This window comes from Scyliorhinus canicula, chromosome 12 (genome assembly GCF_902713615.1).
Source record: "Scyliorhinus canicula chromosome 12, sScyCan1.1, whole genome shotgun sequence".
Taxonomy (NCBI): domain Eukaryota; kingdom Metazoa; phylum Chordata; class Chondrichthyes; order Carcharhiniformes; family Scyliorhinidae; genus Scyliorhinus; species Scyliorhinus canicula.
This window is the reverse complement of record NC_052157.1, coordinates 5,975,173-5,997,244: the sequence shown is the minus strand read 5'-3', so window position 1 is coordinate 5,997,244 and position 22,072 is coordinate 5,975,173. Positions and strand designations below refer to the sequence as shown.

General features: G+C 48.5%; 1 protein-coding gene across 1 annotated transcript in view; it reads left to right on the top strand.

Moving 5' to 3' along the window:
- Positions 1 to 22,072, top strand: part of LOC119974820 (A disintegrin and metalloproteinase with thrombospondin motifs 7-like) — a 194,993-nt gene that overhangs the window by 10,128 nt on the left and 162,793 nt on the right. The window contains exons 2-4 of the mRNA XM_038814090.1: positions 1,689 to 1,803; positions 11,385 to 11,581; positions 15,974 to 16,057. Of these exons, the coding sequence (XP_038670018.1) occupies positions 1,689 to 1,803; positions 11,385 to 11,581; positions 15,974 to 16,057 (396 nt within the window). The remainder of the gene's footprint in view (positions 1 to 1,688; positions 1,804 to 11,384; positions 11,582 to 15,973; positions 16,058 to 22,072) is intronic.

Below are 22,072 nucleotides of genomic sequence, written 5' to 3'. Positions count from 1 at the left end.
GCAACCATCACCCCATGGCATTCAATGGCATCACCATCACTGAATCCCACACTATCAACATCGTGGAGGTTACCATTGACCAGAAACTGAACTGGATCAACCATATTAATACTGTGACTACTAGAGCAGGTCAGAGGCTAGAAATCCTACAGCGAATAACTCACCTCCTGACTCCCAAGCCTGTCCACCATCTACAAGTCACATATCAGGAATGTGATATAATACTCTCCACTTTCTTGGGTCTGGGTGAAGATAATTATCTCAACCCAAAAATATTGGCATGTGGAAAGGTGTTGGAGCAGGAAAGCAGCAAAAGTCGACCCCTACAACTCTCCAAGGCAAGCTGGCTGAAAGAAGGCTACTTGCCGCATGTTGTGTGGCATAAGGTGGGGATTCTTCACACAAACCCAGTTCCTTTTGCCTCTTATCCTGGCTGTAAGCATGTCATCTGAACGCTCTTCATTTTTGGGAACAAAGGAATTAGGAACAGAAGTCGGAATTTCAGCCCTTGGAGCCTGCTCCTCCATTCAATCAGATCATGGCTGATCCCTCCCTGGTCTTAAATCCACCTCCCCACCAGTTCCCCATATCCCTTTAACCCGTTCTTTAAAATCAGAAATATACCTATCTCCTTCTTGAAACCAGTAAGAAGTCTTACACCAGGTTAAAGTCCAACAGGTTTGTTTCAAATCACTAGCTTTCGGAGCACTGCTCCTTCCTCAGGTGAATGAAGAGGTATGTTCCAGAAACATATATATAGACAAATTCAAAGATGCCAGACAATGCTTAGAATGCGAGCATTAGCAGGTAATTAAGTCTTTACAGATCCAGAGATAGGGGTAACCCCAGGTTAAAGAGGTGTGAATAGTCTCAAGCCAGGACAGTTGGTAGGATTTTGCAAGCCCAGGCCAGATGGTGGGGGATGAATGGAATGCGACATGAATCCAAGGCCCCGGTTGAGGCCGTACTCATGTGTGCGGAACTTGGCTATAGGTTTCTGCTCGGCGATTCTGCGTTGTCGCACGTCCTGAAGGCCGCCTTGGAGAATGCTTACCCGGAGATCAGAGGCTGAATGCCCTTGACTGCTGAAGTGTTCCCCGACTGGAAGGGAACATTCCTGCCTGGTGATTGTTGCGCGATGTCCGTTCATTCATTGTCGCAGCATCTGCATGGTCTCGCCAATGTACCCCGCTTCGGGACATCCTTTCCTGCAACGTATGGGGATTCACCTGAGGAAGGAGCAGTGCTCCGAAAGCTTGTGTTTGAAACAAACCTGTTGGACTTTAACCTGTTGTTATAAGGCTTCTTACTGTGCTCACCCCAGTCCAACGAGGGCATCTCCACATCATCGTCCTGAAACCATTTAATGACTCAGATTCCACCATACTGTGGGCCAGCGAGTTCCACAAATTCACCACCCTCTACGAGAAGTAGTTCCTCCTCATCTCATTTTCCCACATCATTTCAGGAGAGGGGAAAAAGGTCATATCAGTGCCAGGCTACATAAGAAATATTGACTGAGCAGTTATGAATGACTCTCTGTTAACACACTGGGATCCCACTTGAAATCCATTCAGGAATTATGTTCAGCACATGAAGGAGCCAGAACTCCAAACTAAAGGAGGTTCACAAAGTCCCAGTAACTTCTAACTTCATATTAATGGAGACTGAACTCTATGTTGTTCTAGAGGAGTCAACTGCAAGCCCTCATGTACTTTCCCAGTAGTGCAGCTGCTGGGGACAGTTTATCACTGGTTTCTTATCTGGACAAAGCTGGAGATGTACCAAAGGAGGGAGTTAAGAGTTAGAGGCTGCACGGCATTGTGGAGTTTTCACATTCTCCCCGTGTCTGCGTGGGTCTCACCCCCACAATCCAAAGATGTGCAGGGTAGGTTGATTGGCCACTCTAAATTGCCCCTTAATTGGAAACAAAAAGAATTGAGTACTCTAAATTTATTTTAAAAAGGAGTTAGAGGCTGCATTTCCAAGCTATTGATTGTTCCACCATGGTGGAAGGTTTTCTGTATAGATATTGGTGAAATATATGTTAAGAAACAGGTTATACTTATCAGCGGCACGGTAGCACAGTGGGTAGCACTGTTACTTCACAGTGTCAGCGTGCCAGGTTTGATGCCTGCTCGGGTCACTGTCTGGCCGCGAGGTTTGCTAGTGTCACACAGGAGGGTTTAAACTAGTATGGCAGGGGGGTGGGTACTGGAGCAATAGGTCAGAAGGAAGGTGAAAGCATTGAAATGAAATGAAATGAAAATCGCTTATTGTCACGAGTAGGCTTCAATGAAGTTACTGTGAAAAGCCCCTAGTCGCCACATTCCTGCGCCTGTCCGGGGAGGCTGGTACGGGAATTGAACTGTGCTGCTGGCCTGCTTGGTCTGCTTTAAAAGCCAGCGATTTAGCCCAGTGAGCTAAACCAGAGGGAGAACTAGGGAATAGGGCCAGTATGGCTCTGAGGAAGACCAGACAGGGAGAAGTATTACGGGTAAGGCAGATGAACTTAGAGCTTGGATTAGTACTTGGAACTATGATGTTGTTGCCATTACAGAGACCTGGTTGAGGGAAGGACAGGATTGGCAGCTAAACGTTCCAGGATTTAGATGTTTCAGGCGGAATAGAGGGGGGTGTAAAAGGGGTGGTGGAGTTGCGCTACTGCTTAGGGAGAATATCACAGCTGTACTACGGGAGGACACCTCAGAGGGCAGCGAGGCTATATGGGTAGAGATCAGGAATAAGAAGGGTGCAGTCACAATGTTGGGGGTTTACTACAGGCCTCCCAACAGCCAGCGGGAGATAGAGGAGCAGATAGGTAGACAGATTTTGTAAACGAGTAAAAAACAACAGGGTTGTTGTGGTGGGAGACCTCAATTTCCCCAATATTGACTGGGACTCACTAAGCTAAGGGCTTAGACGGGGCAGAGTTTGTAAGGAGCATCCAGGAGGGCTTCTTAAAACAATATGTAGACAGTCCGACTAGGGAAGGGGCTGTACTGGACCTGGTATTGGGGAATGACCCCGGCCAGGTGGTAGAAGTTTCAGTAGGGGAGCATTTCGGGAACAGTGACCACAATTCAGTAAGTTTTAAAGTGCTGGTGGACAAGGATAAGAGTGGTCGTAGGGTGAATGTGCTAAATTGGGGGAAGGCTAATTATAACAATATTAGGTGGGAACTGAAGAACCTAGATTGGGGGCGGATGTTTGAGGAATCTGACATGTGGGAGGCTTTCAAGTGTCAGTTGAAAGGAATTCAGGACCGGCATGTTCCTGTGCGGAAGAAGGATAAATATGGCAAATTTCGGGAACCTTGGATAATGAGAGATATTGTAGGCCTCGTCAAAAAGAAAAAGGAGGCATTTGTCAGGGCTAGAAGGCTGGGAACAGACGAAACCTGTGTGGAATATAAGGAAAGTAGGAAGGAACTTAAGCAAGGAGTCAGGAGGGCTAGAAGGGGTCACGAAAAGTCATTGGCAAATAGGGTTAAGGGAAATCCCAAGGCTTTTTACGCATACATAAAAAGCAAGAGGGTAGCCAGGGAAAGGGTTGGCCCACTGAAGGATAGGCAAGGGAATCTATGTGTGGAGCCACAGGGCAAGGTACTAAATGAATACTTAACATCAGTATTCACCAAAGAGAAGGAATTGGTGGATGTTGAGTCTGGAGAAGGGGGTGTAGATAGCCTGGGTCACATTGAGATCCAAAAAGACGAGGTGTTGAGCGTCTTGAAAAATATTAAGGTAGATAAGTCCCCAGGGCCTGATGGGATCTATCCATGAATACTGAAGGAGGCTAGAGAGGAAATTGCTGAGGCCTTGACAGAAATCTTTGGATCCTCACTGTCTTCAGGTGATGTCCCGGAGGACTGGAGAGTAGCCAATGTTGTTCCTTTGTTCAAGAAGGGTAGCAAGGATAATCCAGGGAACTACAGGCCGGTGAGCCTTACGTCAGTGGTAGGGAAATTACTGGAGAGAATTCTTTAAGCAGGATCTACTCCCATTTGGAAGCAAATGGACGTATTAGTGAGAGGCAGTATGGTTTTGTGAAGGGGACGTCGTGTCTCACTAACTTGATAGAGTTTTTCGAAGAGGTCACAAAGATGATTGATACAGGTAGGGCAGTGGATGTTGTCTATATGGACTTCAGTAAGGCCTTTGACAATGTCCCTCATGGTAGACTGGTACAAAAGGTGAAGTCACACGGGATCAGGGGTGAGCTGGCAAGGTGGATACAGAACTGGCTAGGTCATAGAAGGCAGAGAGTAGCAATGGAAGGGTGCTTTTCTGATTGGAGGGCTGTGAGTAGTGGTGTTCCGCAGGGATCAGTGCTGGGACCTTTGCTGTTCGTAGTATATATAAATGATTTGGAGGAAAATGTAACTGGTCTAATTAGTAAGTTTGCAGACGACACAAAGGTTGGTGGAATTGCGGATAGCGATGAGGACTGTCAGAGGATACAGCAGGATTTAGATCGTTTGGAGACTTGGGCGGAGAGATGGCAGATGGAGTTTAATCCGGACAAATGTGAGGTAATGCATTTTGGAAGGCCTAATGCAGGTGGAGAATATACAGTGAATGGTAGAACCCTAAAGAGTATTGACAGTCAGAGAGATCTAGGTGTACAGGTCCACAGGTCACTGAAAGGGGCAACACAGGTGGAGAAGATAGTCAAGAAGGCATACGGCATGCTTGCCTTCATTGGCCGGGGCATTGAGTATAAGAATTAGCAAGTCATGTTGCAGCTGTGTAGAACCTTAGTTAGGCCACACTTGGAGTATTGTGTTCAATTTTGGTCACCACACTATCAGAAGGATGTGGAGGCTTTAGAGAGGGTGCAGAAGAGATTTACCAGGATGTTGCCTGGTATGGAGGGCATTAGCTATGAGGAGCGGTTGAATAAACTCGGTTTGTTCTCACTGGACCGACGGAGGTTGAGGGGCGACCTGATAGAGGTCTACAAAATTATGAGGGGCATAGACAGAGTGGATAGTCAGAGGCTTTTCCCCAGGGTAGAGGGCTCAATTACTAGGGGGCATAGGTTTAAGGTGCGAGGGGCAAGGTTTAGGGGAGATGTACGAGGCAAGTTTTTTACACAGAGGGTAGTGGGAGCCTGGAACTTGCTGCCGGAGGAGGTGGTGGAAGCAGGGACGATAGTGACATTTAAGGCGCATCTGGACAAATATATGAATAGGATGGGAATAGAGGGTTACGGACCCAGGAAGTGTGGAAGATTTTAGTTTAGACGGGCAGCATGGTCGGCACGGGCTTGGAGGGCCGAAGGGCCTGTTCCTGTGCTGTACTTTTCTTTGTTCTTTGTTCTTTATTTGTGCGGAATCTACACGTTCTCCCCGTCTCTGCGTGGGTTTCCTCGGGTGCTCCAGTTTCCTCCCACAAGTCCCGAAAGACGTGCTGTTAGGTGAATTGGACATTCTGAATTCTCACTCAGTGTACCTGAACAGGCGCCAGATTGTGGCGATTCGGGGACATACATTGTGCACAAATAGAGATCCTTTTTTCTTCAATTCCCCCCACCCTTTTCCAATTCAGGGGCATTTTAGCGTGGCCAATCAACCTACCCTGCATATCTTTGAATTGTGTGGATGAGACCCACGCAGACATGGGGACAATGTTCAATCTCCACTTGGACAGTGACCCAGATCGAACCCAGGTCCTCGACGCCGTGAGGCAGCAGTGCTAACCACTGCGCCACAAATAGAGATTCTTAAAACTGCTTAAACACACACCCATTCAAACATCATCACACAAATTCAATGCAGAATCACAGCTATACACTTGTACAATGTGCACATTTGAGCAGCACGGTAGCACAGTGGTTAGCAGCTCCAGGGTCCCAGGTTCGATTCCCGGCTTGGGTCACTGTCTGTGTGGAGTTTGCACGTTCTCCCCGTGTTTGCATGGGTTTCCTCCGGGTGTTCCGGTTTCCTCCCACAGTCCAAAGATGTGCAGATGGATTGGCTATGCTAAATTGCCCTTAGTGCCCAAAAAAGGGTAGGTGGGGTTATAGGGATAGGGTGGAAGTGTGGGGATAGGGTGGAGGTATGGCCTTAGGTGGGGTGCTCTTTCCAAGGGCCGGTGCTGACTCGATGGGCCAAATGGCTTCCTTCTGCACTGTAAATTCTATAACTATAACTATAAAACTGATGTACACTTGCACGCCCAAGAACAGTCAGCTACATTAGAGGACGACTCTTACCTGATCCAAAAATTAGAGTTAAAATCGAGTTCTGAGCCAGTTCTTTCATACATATACATTTTAAAAAATAAACGGCTCCCAAGAATTTGGAAGAATTCCTATGGAAGTGTGCCTGAGCTTGAATTCAGCATTTAGAAATCTTGGGAGAATACAGCACAGAAGGGGATCATTTGGCCCTTTAAGCTGGTACTGGCTCCTTGAAGGTGCTATCAGTTTGGTCCCACTCTCCTGCTCCTTCCCCATAGCCCTGCACTTCTTGTATTTATGCAATTTCCCTTTGAAAGTTACAATTTAATCTGTTGGAAGAGCCCTTTTGGGAAGACCATTCCAGATTTAACTCACTGTGGACGGTTTTTTTCCTCCTCATTTTCCTGCTTCTTTTGCGAATTACCTTCAATCTGTTTTCCCTGGTCACTCACTTCTGTCACTGGAAACAGTTCCTCCTTATTTAACGTTATCAAAACCCTTCACGATTTTAAACCTCCCTTAGAGGTTTCTCTGTGTAACTGAAGTCCCTAATCCCAGGTACCATTCCAATGAGTCTCCTCCGCACCATCTCTGAGGAGTTTGGCATCCTCCCCAAAGTGTGGTGCTCAGAATTGGCCACAACTCTCCAGGAAAGGGCTTAGGCAGCGGGTAGCAAAACAGGAGGCCGTCGGTGGTCAGGTGTTTCTTTCCAAAGCCTGCGCAACGTGAACAGAAATGTAAAACAAAAAATCCTAAATGGGCATCAAGTTAATGACAATTCCTTTACAAACTGCTTCCAGGTATAAAGTTTTGTCACTGGGTTTTCCTCCTTGTGTTCTGTGAAAGCACCAAGGCCGTGACGTTAAACAGTGGGAAAGCTGGGAATCGGGGGCTGGATTCTCCGACCTGGCGGGGGCCGGCGTGAATCACGCCCCACCGGCTGCCGAATTCTCCGGCACCGGATATTCGGTGGGGGCGGGAATCGTGCCGCGCCTATTGGCGCCCCCCCCCCACCCCCCCGGCGATTCTCCGGCCAGCGATGGGCCGAAGTCCCGCTGCTGTTAAGCCGGTCCCGCCGGCGTGAATTAAACAAGGTATTTACCGGCAGGACCAGGCGGCCCGGGCGGGCTCCGGGGTCCTGGGGGGGGGGGGGGCACGGGGCGATCGGGGCCCACCGATACACGGGCGGGCCTGTGCCGTGGAGGCACTCTTTTCCTTTCGCGTCGGGCATCAGTCTCCGCAATGGCCGACGTGGAGGTGACCCCCCCCCTGCGTATGCGCGGGGGTGACGTCAGCAGCTGCCGGCCGGCAGAGTCCCTTCGGCCCCGGCTGGCACGGCGCCAAAGGCTTTTCCCGCCGGCCGGCGGCGCGTCAACCACTCCGGCCGAGTAAAAAGCGGCGCCGCATAAATGACGCGGCCGCGCCAGGTAAATAACGTCACCCGAGCATGCGCTGGTTGGCCGGCGCCAACTGGCTGCCGTTCTCCCTGAGTCCACTCCGCAAGAAGATGGCGGATGGATCTTGCGGGGCGGCGGAGGAAAGAAGGTCCTCCCTTAGAGAGGCCGGCCCACCGATCGCGGGCCAGACATCATCCCCCCCCCCCCGGTGCAGGAACCCCCCTCGCCCCCACACAGGCCGCCCCCTGCAGCGTTCCCGCGCAGTTCCCGCCGGCAGCGACCAGGTGTGGACGGCGCCGGCGGGAACCTGTCGTGTTGGGGCGACCGCTCGGCCCATCCGGGCAGGAGAATCGCCAGCGATTCCGAGCGGCCAGCTGTGATTCTCGCCGCGCTGGTTTGGGGGGGTGGGGGGTGGGGGAGAATCGCGTACGGGTGCCAGGGCGGCGTGGCAAGACTCGTGCGGCGCCCTGGCGATTCTCCCACCCGGCGTGGGGAATTCCACCCCCTGTTTCTTTTGGGGGACCAAGGATTAAAGCTGCCAGCAATTTTTCACAAGACATGTTGAATAAACCAAGTGGCAGTCGGTGATCTGTCGAGTTAATTATTAATGCCAGTGAGTAAATCTAAAAAAGCATTTCATCAAATGGGCCTGGGTCTTAACCTTTTGAACATTGGAGAGTATAGAACCCGCTCACACCAAAACCAATTCACTCTCCTCATTCCCCACTGTTCACACTTGCTTTCTCACTCTCTGTTCACACATTTTGGGGCCTGATTTTAAACTCTTTAGTGAATGGGTTTTGAGGGAGTTAAAATTTGAATGCCTCAATTGAAGCTGCCTCCATCACACTTCCAGCCCGTGCAGTCCAGACCCCAACCACTCGCCGCGTGAAATAGCTTCTTCTCACATTGCATTTGGTGCTTTTGCAAATCACTTTAAATGTTTGCCCATCTCGATCTTGATCCTTTTACGAGGGGGAACAGATTCCCTCTGTCTACTCTGTCCAGCCCCCTCATGATTTTGAACATCTCTATCAAATCTCCTCTTAACCTTCTTCTCTCCAAGGAGGACAGTCCCAACCTCTGCAATCTGTCCTCATATGGGCGGCACGGTAGCACAGTGGTTGGCACTGTTGCTTCCCAGTGCCAGGGACCCGGTTTTGATTCCCGGTTTGGGTCACTGTGCGGAGTCTGCACGTTCTCCCCTTGTCCGCGTGGGTTTCCTCCGGACGCTCCGGTTTCCTCCCACAAGTCCCGAAAGACGTGCTTGTTAGGTGAATTGGGCATTCTGAATTCTCCCTCAGTGTACCCGAACAGGCGCCGGAGTGTGGCGACTCGGGGATTTTCACAGTAACTTCTGTGTTAATGTAAGCCTACTTGTGACAATAAAGATTATTCTTGGCATCATAACTGACATTTCTCATCCCTCGAACCATTCCTGTAAACCTCTCTTGTTCTCTCTCTGATGCATCACATCCTTCCTATAGTGTGGCACCCAGAACTGTACGCTATGCCCCTGTTAATAAAGCCCAGAATACTATAATATTTATTATCTGCTCTCTCCACCTGACCTGCCACCTTCAATGATCTGTGCACATTTACATCCAACTCCCTCTGCTCCTGCACCCTCTAAAGAATTTTACCCCTTATTTTATGTTGTTTCTCCATGTCCTTCCTACCAAAATGCATCACCTCGCACTTCTCCACATTCAACTTCATCTGACATCTCTCTGCCCACTCCACCAACTTGTCAATCTCCTTTTGAAGTTATACACTTCCTCACAGTTTTATACAGCACAGGAACAGGCCCTTCGGCCCTCCAAGCCTGTACTGGTCATACCAACCTTGGCCAAAGCCCTCAGCACTTCCATGTGCCGTATCCCTCTATACCCATCCTATCCATATGTTTGTCAAGATGCCTTTTGAACGCCGTTAATGTATCTGCTTCCACAGCCTCCCCTGGCAACGTGTTCCAGGCACTCATTACCCTCTGCGTAAAAGACCTGCCTCGGATATCTCCTCTAAACTTTGCCCCATGGGCCTTAAACCTATGCCCCCTGCTGACTGACCCCTCCATTCTTGGAAAGAGTGCCTGCCCATCCACTCTATCCATGCCCCTCATAATCTTGTAGACCTCTATTAGGTCACCCCTCAACCTCTGTCTTTCTAAGGAAAACAGTTTGTGTGTATTCAGCCTCGCCACATAGCTAACACCCTCCAGACCGGGCAACATCCTGGTAAACCTCCTCTGCTCCCTCTCCAAAGTCTCCACATCCTTCTGGAAGTGCGGCGACCAGAATTGTGCGCAATATTCGAAGTGCGGCCTTATCAAGGTTCTATACAACTGTAGCATGACTTGCCAGTTTTTATACTCGATGACACGTCCAATGAAGGCAAGCTTTCTTGACTACCTTGTCTACTTAGTGTTGCCACCTTCAAAGATCTGTGGACCTGCAGGCCAAAACTCTCTGATTTTATATATTCCTAAGAGTTGTGCCATTTACGGTATATTCCCCCTCTATGTTAGACCTACCAAAATACATTACCCCACATTTGTCCGGATTAAACTCCATTTGCCATTTCTCTGCCCAAGTCTCCAACCAATCTATGCCCTGCTGTATCCTCTGACAATCCTCAACACTATCTGCCACTCCACCAAACTTGGTGTCATCCGCAAACTTACTAATCAGACCAGCTACATTTTCCTCCAAATCGTTTATGTACAGTACAAATAACAGAGGCCCCAGCGCAGATCCCTGTGGAACACCACTAGTTATGACCTTCCATTCAGAAAAACAGCCTTCCACTGCTACCCGTTGCCTTCTGTGGCCGAGCCAGTTTTTATAGAACAGTACAGCATAGAACAGGCCCTTCGGCCCTCGATGTTGTGCCGAGCAATGATCACCCTACTTAAACCCACGTAACCCGTATACCCGTAACCCAACAATCCCCCCATTAACCTTACACTACGGGCAATTTAGCATGGCCAATCCACCTACCCCGCAGATCTTTGGACTGTGGGAGGAAACCGGAGCACCCGGAGGAAACCCACGCACACACGGGGAGGACGTGCAGACTCCACACAGACAGTGACCCAGCCGGGAATCGAACCTGGGACCCTGGAGCTGTGAAGCATTGATGCTAACCACCATGCTACCGTGAGGCCCCTTCGGTATCCAAGTTTTGTATCATCCACAAACTTTGAAATTGTCCCCTGCACAGCAAGATCTAGATCATTAATATATATCAGGAAAAGCAAGGGTCCCAATACTGACCCCTGGGGAACACCACTACCAACCTTCCTCCAGGCTAAAGAATATCCATTGACTATTACTCTTTGTTTCCAATTATTCAGACAATATTGTACCCACAATGCTCCTATCCTTTTATTCCATGACTCTCAAGTCTGTTGTGTGGCACTGTATCAAATGCCTTTTGAAAGTCCATGTACACCACATCAACAGCATTACCCTCATCCACCCTCTCTGTTGCCTCCCTAAACAATTCTGACAGGTTAATTAAACATGATTTCCCCTTTAGAAATCAATGCTGGCTGTTTCTAATCAACCCACATTTTTCCATGTGACTGCTGATTCTATCCCGAATAATTGTTTCTCGAAGCTTGCCCACCATTGATGTGAAACTGACTGCTCTGTAATGCTGGGGCGACCCTTACATTTTTCATCAAGGGCGTAACAGGTTCAAGGGGCTGATTTGCCCCCTCCTTATGTTCCTCGGTTAATCCCGTTGATGCTGAAGAATGACCCACTAAAACTGCCTTCCTCCTTACAAAATGCTTAGATTCCCTGAAGAACCTGCAGCATTTGGAAAATAAACGGGAAAAGTGGGAAAAGAAGCAGCAGAAAAGGAGGCGAATCAAACAGCGCTCAATCAGCAAGGAAAAGTGGGTGGAGACTCTGGTGGTGGCAGATTCTAAAATGGTGGAGCACCACGGCAGTGAGAACATTGAAGCGTACGTACTCACCGTCATGAACATGGTGAGTAACCTAGTTATTCAATCATCCATTTTGACGGGCAAAGGTGGCCTGGAAAATGAGCTCATAGAATTTCTTGAAGCAGTATGCTCTAGAGCCAACTAAGACATGGCAATGAGTAATGTAAAAAGGATTAATCAACAGGCTCATGGTAAAGGAGCCTCTCGGTGACAGCAATCATAACATGACAGAATGTTTTGTTCAGTTTGAAGGGGAGAATTGTGGGTCTAAGACTAGTGATTTAAACCTGAATAAAGGTAATTATGAGGGTTTGAAGATTGAGCGAGCTGAAGTGAACTGGGTTAAAAGGTAGGACAGTTGAGATGCAGTGGCAATCTATTAAAGAGATATTTAATAACTCTCAGCAAACGTTTATCCCAGTGAGTAGGATACATTAGGTGCACTGGGGGCTGGTTAGGACACAGGGCTAAATCGCTGGCTTTGAAAGCAGATCAAGACAGGCCAGCAGCACGGTTCATTTCCCGTACCAGCCTCCCCGAACAGGCGCCGGAATGTGGTGACTAGGGGCTTTTCACAGTAACTTCATTTGAAGCCTACTTGTGACAATAAGCAACCCTCCCGATGGCGAGTTCCGGATCGCGCCCCAAAATGGCGACAATATCATTAACCCTCATTTGCAATCATATCAATCTCATTAACGAAATTGAAGTCAAATGCAGTGGTTTCTGGGAATTACCCAACTTCCCAGCGGGAACTCCTTTTGGTACTCCTTTTCAAAAACGTGAAGCTGGCGCAATGACTACTGACGGGAGGTGAAGAGGTGAATATCCCCTTCCCGGCACGCAGCCCAAGGACACGGGAGACGCTGCCTCAGTGCTCAGGGCACTTGGGGGGGGGGGGGTGGGACACACCCTCAGGGTGGGTGGGATTGGTCGGGGCTGAAGCCTTTCAGATCGGGGGTCGCCCCTGGGGAGGGGTGAGGGACTTTGCATCTGTGAGGTCTTCCAGCCATCTTTGAATATTGTGGAGACTCATAACAGGAGCGACCACAGTCGCTGCCTATCTGTCCGGCCAAACCCTTCCGAGACAGAGTCCTGCTGGAGCTTCTCTCCTGAAAGTCAATTTCACCCCCTTTGACTGTGAGCAGCCTCTAGCTTCACAGCTGAAGGCTATTACAAATGAAAGGCCGTTGGTCATTCTGGTGGAGTTGGAAACAAGTAAGAATTAAACAGGCCAGAGGCAGATCTCCTGAATTAAGGCCTAGGTTAATACAAGTTAAAGTGACTCTCCAAAGGGAATCCTACAGCCTGGAAGTTCTGACTGAATGTTGCTGCCAGAAGATCCTTGTTAGCAATCCAACCTGTGGTTTAAAACACTCCCCATCCTGGGAGGACAGCTTGCTGCTGCAACGACTTCAACATCTGAAGCAAGGACTCATCTTCCATTTCATATTAATCCTCTTATTATTTTTACCCCTCCCGCTCCCTCTGTGTGTCTACCCTGTGTGTGTTTGGATAGGGGGTGGGACAGTAAAAGGGGAGAGTCGTAGATTAACTGGCCGTCATGCTTCTTAATCATAGAATCCCTATAGTGCAGAAGGAGGCCATTCGGCCCATCGAGTCGCACTGACCTTTGGAAAGAGCACCCTACCTGGGCCCAAGCCCCCACCCTATCCCCGTAACCCAGTAACCCGACCAAACCTTCTGAACACTAAGGGGCAATTTAGCATGCCTAATCCACCTAACCTGCACATCTTTGCACTGTGGGAGGAAATGTGCAAACTCCACACAGACAGTGACCCAAGGTGGGAATTGAACCCGGGTCCCTGGTGCTGTGAGGCAGCAGTGCTAACTCTTATCACTATTTTTGTCATAAATAAGCAGTTATTGGTTGGATTTTCTGTTCCGCCGCGCCACATTTCTGGGTCAGCACGCCGTGGAGATTCTCCGTTTCGCCGGCTGGTCAATGGTGTTTCCCATTGTGGGGCAGCCCCACGCCGTCGGGAAACCCCCCTGCTACCGGCGAAACGCCGGCGGAGAATCCAGCCCCTTATGTTTCACTTACAAATCTGGTGCCTGAAAGTCATTGGAGCAGACAAGGGCCAAGGATCTCGAAACATTCCTACAAATTATTGGTTAATTCACTGCGTTGGGACTCAGGGGACTGTGATGCTGGAATTGACTGTATACCCACCCTGGGTGTCGTAACACTACCAACTGGGCCACACTTGACACATTGAATTTCTATTCTGAGAATGGAAATTGAATAACATTCGTCTTTTCTCATAATTTGGAAATCAAAGCCCTAATATTAGCTGTCGTGAATTTATCAGGAAACATTGAAACCCATAAACTGAGCCCCTCAGGCTTTGGCGAGCTGATTGTTGGGGTGGCAGCATTTAATAATTCAGGAGATATTGGCAGCAAAATCAATTTAAAGCACCAGCTGGTCATTTGGGGATTTATGATCCAGCCAGGTTGGTTGGCTTGTTGCTGAAGTAACAGCATTGTAACAAAAATTTCAATCAAGAGACATCGAAAGCAAGACTCTATTTCACAAACTAATACACACACTTATACACTCACACTAATAAACACACACTTATACACTCACACTAATACACTCACACTAATACACACACACTTATACACTCACACTAATACACACACACTTATACACTCACACTAATACACACACACTTATACACTCACACTAATACACAAACACTTATACATTCACACTAATACACTCACACTAATACACACACACTTATACACTCACACTAATACACACACACTAATACACAAACACTTATACACTCACACTAATACACACACACTTATACACTCACACTAATACACAAACACTTATACACTTACACTAATACACTCACACTTATACACTCACACTAACACACACACACTTATACACTCACACTAACACACACACACTTATACACTCACACTAATACACACACACTTATACACTCACACTAATACACACACTTATACACTCACACTAATACACACACACTTATACACTCACACTAACACACTCACACTACACACACACTTATACACTCACACTAATACACTCACACTTATACACTCACACTAATACACTCACACTTATACACTCACACTAATACACAAACACTTATACACTCACACTAATACACAAACACTTATACACTCACACTAATACACACACACTTATACACTTACATGCTCACATAGACACCCGCACACACATGCACAACACACACACAATCTCTCACATGCTCACACATGCACTCTCACATACATATGTCTTTATTCTCACACACACTCGGGTGCACATACACACATATACTCACATGCTCCCATATGCACACTCGCATATCTCAAACATACACAAGGTCATATTTTTGCCATTGAGGTGGGAAATCCCCTAACAACAGCAGACCTGTCTCCATGGAAACAACCCCTACATTAATGATATAATAATAATAATCTCTTATAATAATCTTTATTAGTGCCACAAGTAGGCTTAAATTAACACTGCAATGATGTTACTGTGAAAAGCCCCGAGCCTCCACATTCAGGCGCCAGTTCGGGTACACAGAGGGAGAATTCAGAATGTCCAATTCACCTAACAAGCACGTCTTTCGGGACTTGTGGGAGGAAACCGGAGCGCCCGGAGGAAACCCACGCAAACACGAGGAGAATGTGCAGACTCCGCACAGACAGTGACCCGAGCCGGGAATCGAACCTGTGACCCTGGCACTGTGAAACATGACTGCTAACTACTGTGCTACTGTGCTCGGTGAACTGTGTGTGTGTGTGTGTGTGTGGTGGGGGGGGGGGGGGGGCACATTCGTGCCACACAAGTGCCAGGCAATGACCGTCTAACCACCACCGCTTGACATTCAATGGCATTACCATCGCTGAAACCCCCACAATAAATATCTCGGGGGTTACCATTGATCAGATACTGAACTGGACTAATACTGTGGCTACCAGGGCAGATCAAAGCTCTATCAGGTCACTCCTCAATCTCTGACGTTCTAATGAAAACAGCCTGAGTCTATTCAGCCTCTCCCCATAACTAACACCTTCCAGACCAGGCAACATCCTGGTAAACCTCCTCTGCACCCTCTCCAAAGCTTCCACATCCTTCTGGAAGTGTGGCGACCAGAATTGTGAGCAATATTCCAAGTGCGGCCGTACCAAGGTTCTATACAACTGGCCAGTTTTTATACTCGATGCCCCGTCCAATGAAGGCAAGCATTCCATATGCTTTCTTGACTACCTTGTCCACTTGTGTTGCCACTTTCAAAGATCTTTGGACCTGCACGACCAGATCTCTCTGACTTTCTATATTCCTAATATTCCTATATTGTACAAAATGTTCCTGCGATGTGTCCTCACCACCTCTTTATGTATCTTTCTGCAGGTCGCAGGGTTATTCAGTGATGCAAGCATCGGCAATGCTGTGAACATCGTCATAGTTCGTCTTGTGCTGTTGGAGGAAGATGAGGTGAGGAGGAAATGTGTGTGCTTGATTGAATGTGAGGGGCAGTACTGGTAGAAAAATGTCTAATCTGAATACTGGTCTGTGCAGAGTTAACCATCTGGCCATGCATTCAGCTCAACCCACTCACCAACGACATAGGTAGGAAAAGGGATAGGGATGTAAGGCAGGAATTCAGGGAGATAGGGTGGAAACGTAGGGCTAGAACAAACAGAGTTATCATCTCTGGGTTGTTACCCATGCCACGTGCTAGCGAGATGAGGAATAGGGAGAGAGAGCAGTTGAACATGTGGCTACAGAGATGGTGCAGGAGGGAGGGTTTCAGATTCCTGGATAATTGGAGCTCATTCTGGGGTAGGTGGGACCTCTATAAACGGGATGGTCTACACCTGGACCGGAGGGGTACCAATATCCTGGGGGGGGAAATTTGCTAATGCTCTTCTGGAGGGTTTAAACTAATTCAGCAGGGGGTTGGGAACCTGAATTGTAGCTCCAGTATACAGGAGGTTGAGAGTAGTGAGGTCATGAGTAAGGTTTCAAGGTTGCAGGAGTGTACCGGCAGGCAGGAAGGTGGTTTAAAGTGTGTCTACTGAAACGCCAGGAGCATCCGGAATAAGGTGGGTGAACTTGCAGCATGGGTTGGTACCTGGGACTTCGATGTTGTGGCCATTTCGGAGACATGGCTAGAGCAGGGACACGAATGGTTGTTGCAGGTGCCGGGGTTTAGATATTTCAGTAAGCTCAGGGAAGGTGGTAAAAGAGGGGAATGGGTGGCATTGTTAGTCAAGGACAGTGTTACGGTGGCAGAAAGGACGTTTGATGAGTACTCGTCTACTGAGGTAGTATGGGCTGAGGTTAGAAACAGGAAAGGAGAGGTCACCCTGTTGGAAGTTTTCTATCGGCCTCTGAAAAGTTCCAGAGATGTAGAGGAAAGGATTGCAGAGATGATTCTGGATAGGAGCGAAAGTAACAGGGTAGTTATTATGGGGGTCTTTAACTTTCCAAATATTGACTGGAAACGCTATAGATCGAGTACGTTAGATGGGTCTGTTTTTGTCCAATGTGTGCAGGAGGGTTTCCTGACACAGTATGCAGATAGGCCAACAAGAGGCGAGGTCACATTGGATTTGGTACTGGGTAATGAACCAGGACAGGTGCTAGATTGGAGACTAGGTGAGCACTTTGGCGATAGTGACCACAATTCAGTTACGTTTACTTTAGCGATGGAAAGGGATAGGTATATACCGCAAGGCAAGAATTATAGCTGGGGGAAAGGCAATTATGATGCGATGAGGCAAGACTTAGGATGCATAGGATGGGGAAGGAAACTGCAGAGGATGGGCAAAATTGAAATGTGGAGCTCGTTCAAGGAACAGCTACTGTGTGTCCTTGATAAGTATGTACCTGTCAGGCAGGGAGGAAGTGGTCGAGCGAGGGAACCATGGTTTACTAAAGTAGTTGAATCACTTGTCAAGAGGAAGAAGGAGATTTATGTAAAGATGAGACGTGAAGGTTCAGTTAGGGCGCTTGAGAGTTACAAGTTAGCTAGGAAGGACCTAAAGAGAGAGCTAAGAAGAGCCAGGAGGGGGCATGAGAAGTCTTTGGCCAGCAGGATCAAGGATAACCCTAAAGCTTTCTATAGGTATGTCAGGAATAAAATAATGACTAGGGTAAGAGTAGGGCCATTCAAGGGCAGTAGTGGGAAGTTGTGCGTGGAGTCCGAGGAGATAGGAGAGGTGCTAAATGAATATTTTTCGTCAGTATTCACACAGGAAAAAGACAATGTTGTCGAGGAGAATACTGAGATACAGGCTACTAGACTAGAAGGGCTTGAGGTTCATAAGGAGGAGGTGTTAGCAATTCTGGAAAGTTTGAAAATAGATAAGTCCCCTGGGCCGGATGGGATTTATCCTCGGATTCTCTGGGAAGCTAGGGAGGAGATTGTTGAGACTTTGGCTTTGATCTTTATGTCGTCATTGTCTATAGGAATAGTGCCAGAAGACTGGAAGATAGCAAATGTTGTCCCCTTCTTCAAGAAGGGGAGTAGAGACAACTCCGGTAACTATAGACCAGTGAGCCTTACTTCTGTTGTGGGAAAAATCTTGGAAAGTCTTGATTAGGGATAGTCAACACAGTTTTGTAAAGGGTAGGTCGTGCCTCACAAACTTTACTCAGTTCGTTGAGAAGGTGACCAAACAGGTGGACGAGGGTAAAGCAGTTGATGTGGTGCATATGGATTTCAGTAAAGCGGTTTGATAAGGTTACCCACGGTAGGCTATTGCAGAAAATACGGAGGCATGGGATTCAGGGTGATTTAGCGGTTTGGATCAGAAATTGGCTAGCTGATAGAAGACAAAGGGTGGTGGTTGATGGGAAATGTTCAGCCTGGAGTTCAGTTACTAGTGGTGAACCACAAGGATCTGTTTTGGGGGCCACTGCTGTTTGTCATTTTCATAAATGACCTGGAGGGCGTAGAAGGATGGGTGAGTAAATTTGCAGATGACACTAAAGTCGGTGGAGTTGTGGACAGTGCGGAAGGATGTTGCTGGTTACAGAGGGACGTAGATAAGCTGCAGAGCTGGGCTGACAGGTGGAAAATGGAGTTTAATGCAGAAAAGTGTGAGGTGATTCATTTTGGAAGGAGTAACAGGAAGACAGAGTCCTGGACTAATGGTAAGATTCTTGGTAGTGTGGATGAGCAGAGAGATCTCAGTGTCCATGTACATAGATCCCTGAAAGTTGCCACCCAGGTTGAGAGGGTTGTTAAGAAAGCGTACAGTGTGTTAGCTTTTACTGGTAGAGGGATTGAGTTTCGGAGCCATGAGGTCATATTGCAGCTGTACAAAACTCTGGTGCGGCCGCATTTGGAGTATTGCGTGCAGTTCTGGTCGCCGCATTATAGGAAGGATGTGGAAGCATTGGAAAGGGTGCAGAGGAGATTTACCAGGATGTTGCCTGGTATGGAGGGAAGATCTTATGAGGAAAGGTTGAGGGACTTAAGGCTGTTTTTGTTAGAGAGAAGGTTAAGAGGTGACTTAATTGAGGCATACAAAATGATCAGAGGATTAGATAGGATGGACAGTGAGAGCCCTTTTCCTCGGATGGTGATGTCTAGCACGAGGGGACATAGCTTTAAATTGAGGGGAGATAGATACAGGATAGATGTCAGAGGTAGGTTCTTTACTCAGAGAATAGTAAGGGTGTGGAATGCCCTGCCTGCAACAGTAGTGGACTTGCCAACATTAAGGGCATTTAAATGGTCATTGGATAAACATATTAATGATAAGGGAATAGTGTAGATAGGCTTTAGATTGGTTTCACAGGTCGGTGCAACATCGAGGGCCGAAGGGCCAGTACTGCGCTGTAATGTTCTATTGTTCTATAATGACTCCAGCTTGCATTTCACTCATTTCCCCATTCGTTGCAACTGATGGTAATGCCAAACAGGTGAATAAGCAGCTGAAATAAAACTTCAAAAGAGAATTGTGTAAATACTTGGAGAGGAAAGGTTTGTTGGGCTGTATTCGGTGGAAGAGAAGAGGAGTGGATAGCTCTTTCAAAGAGTTGACCCAATTATATTGGGTGATATGGCCTTGTTTTGTGCTGGGTGAATATGAATATGTTACCGTGGGCAGCAAGCTCTGTTAAGGTGTTGCTCGCCACAGATAGAATGTAAACCGGGTCGAATGCAATTACTTTTTATACCTTTCTAGTTTCAATATTTTATGTTGGAGGCCTTATCCTCTCTGTCAGATGTTTACTACAGATACCATTTCGTTTTCTGCAAATGCCAAATGAGACTCTGCCACAGTTCATTCAATGTTCTCCAGTGTTGTTTTGATGCTTTTGAGACTCTTGTTTGCAGCCTGCATTATTCTCTTGCTGTTTCCCCCCAATAATTGAGAGGTTTTGGGCAAGGGAGAAGTTGGTTAACAATACTACTGCCATGGAAACAGAAGACAAAGACTTGAGTAATTGGCATAGAACCAGGGAAGAGGTTATGGGATTCGTATGCAGCAAGTTATTATAACCCAAAATGCGTTGCCTGAAGGAGGGATGGAAACAGATCCAACAATAGTATTCAAAAGGACATTGGAGATGTAAGATGTAAGATATTTATACAGTCGTGGGGAAAGAGCAGGGGATGAGGCTAAAGAGCACCTCCGTGATTGGTCAAATGGCCTCCTTTGTTGCGATATGATTCTGTGCTTCTCCTTCGGAATTCAGTGGGATAAAATTGGGATTGAGTTCCATGCAGACTCTTTCACATCGTGTGACCATTCTCTTCTTTCCCCCGTTCTTTGCCTCTGTATATCCCAGAGGACTCCACACTCCTTATCAGCCCACCACCACAACCCACCACCTCACTCACACAGAAAAGAATGGGTGTGATTCTCTGTTTGCCAATGCCGCAATCGTGAAATGCGTTTGGGCACAGACTAGCTTCCGACGGCAAAATCATGGTTTGACGCCAAATCGGGATTCTCCGGCACCCTGAAAATGGCGTAAATGCGTCGCTCGTCGTGTGGGGTAAAGGTACAGTGGGTATATCATTAGCAGGCCTGACACCCTAGTCTCCAGGGCCTCCGAGATTCAGCACCTCCGATGGGCCTAGTTCCCAACGGTGTGGTTCACTTGTGGTCTCAAAAGTTGTGACTAGCGTTCTGGATGTTGAGCGAGAGAGAGGAGGTAGGAAATGGCGTGGAGGGACTGCGGGCGGCCGAACCGGACACCGGCCGCACTGGCTGGGGGGGCGGGGGCAACAGGCCAGGCAGTCAGGGTGCCCCCCCCCCCCCCCCCCCCCCCCCACAGGACTGGGGTGGTGCCCTGGCACGACCGCCATTACAGCGGCCATCTTGCTGCGCACCGACCGACCACCCACCTCGGCCCCTGGTTCTATGCAGTGACATTGGCTATATGGGTGCTCCCACCCCAGCCCCCAAACACCCCGCCTAACCGTCCACCAACCACCCGAGGACCACCCAGGACGACACCCACGGCAGCCCCCAGTGAGGGCAGTGCCAGCCAACGGTACCACTGGCAACAGGGATGGGCACCAGGACCGGGGGTCCCCATGGTGCCGGATAACAACGGGGCAGGGGTGGGGGAAGGACATGTTTGTGATCGAGCAGTACTTTGGCGTCCTGAAGATGCGCTTCAGGCTCGTCCGCATCGTGACGGCCTGCTGCATCCTCCACAACATCGCGCAGCAGAGGGGCGATGTGCTGGTGGAGGAGGATGAGGAGGAAGGGCAGGCCTTGTCCGACGAGGAGTATGCAGGAGAGGGGGACGGTGAGTAGGACATGGGGCCCAGGCAGGGGAGACTGCACGATGTTATCGCCATGGCCAGCGTGCAGAGGAGAAGGTGGGGAGGGACGGGGGTTCTAGCCAGGGGTACGGACACCACATCCCAGACCCACACCCCCTAACCTCCCGCACCGCCAAACCGCCTGCTTGCACACCCCTCCGTTATACATCCCTGCGGCGCTACGAGCTGGGGGCCCTGGGTTGGCAGTGACAGTGGGTCTGGCCCATGGTAGGGAGGATAATGATAACCCGCTCAGCAATGAGCTCCAGTGCTCCATATCGTATGACAATGTCTGACACATGCCGACAGTAGCACCTTCCACCTGGGTGATCCCTGCATGCGAGCTGGACAGTCCAGTGATCTGATTGAGGTGGTGACCATGATTCTTGTTATGGGACATCAGAGTGAAAATGTCTCCTCTAGTGAGGGAGTTCAGGTCAAGGGAAGATTTGTTTTCGAAGTACCTAATTCTTTTTTTTCCAATTAAGGGGCAATTTAGCGTGGTCAATCCACCTGCACATCTTTGGGTTGTGGGGGACAAACCCACGCAAACACGGGGAGAATGTGCAAACTCGGCACGGAGAGTTACCAGGGGGCCGGGATTGAACCCGGGTCCTCGGCCCCGTGAGCTAGCAGTGCTAACCACTGCGCCACTGTGCCGCCCGTGGGGTCAAGGGAAGATGACGTTAAAACGGCTGTTCAGGAAGCCGTTC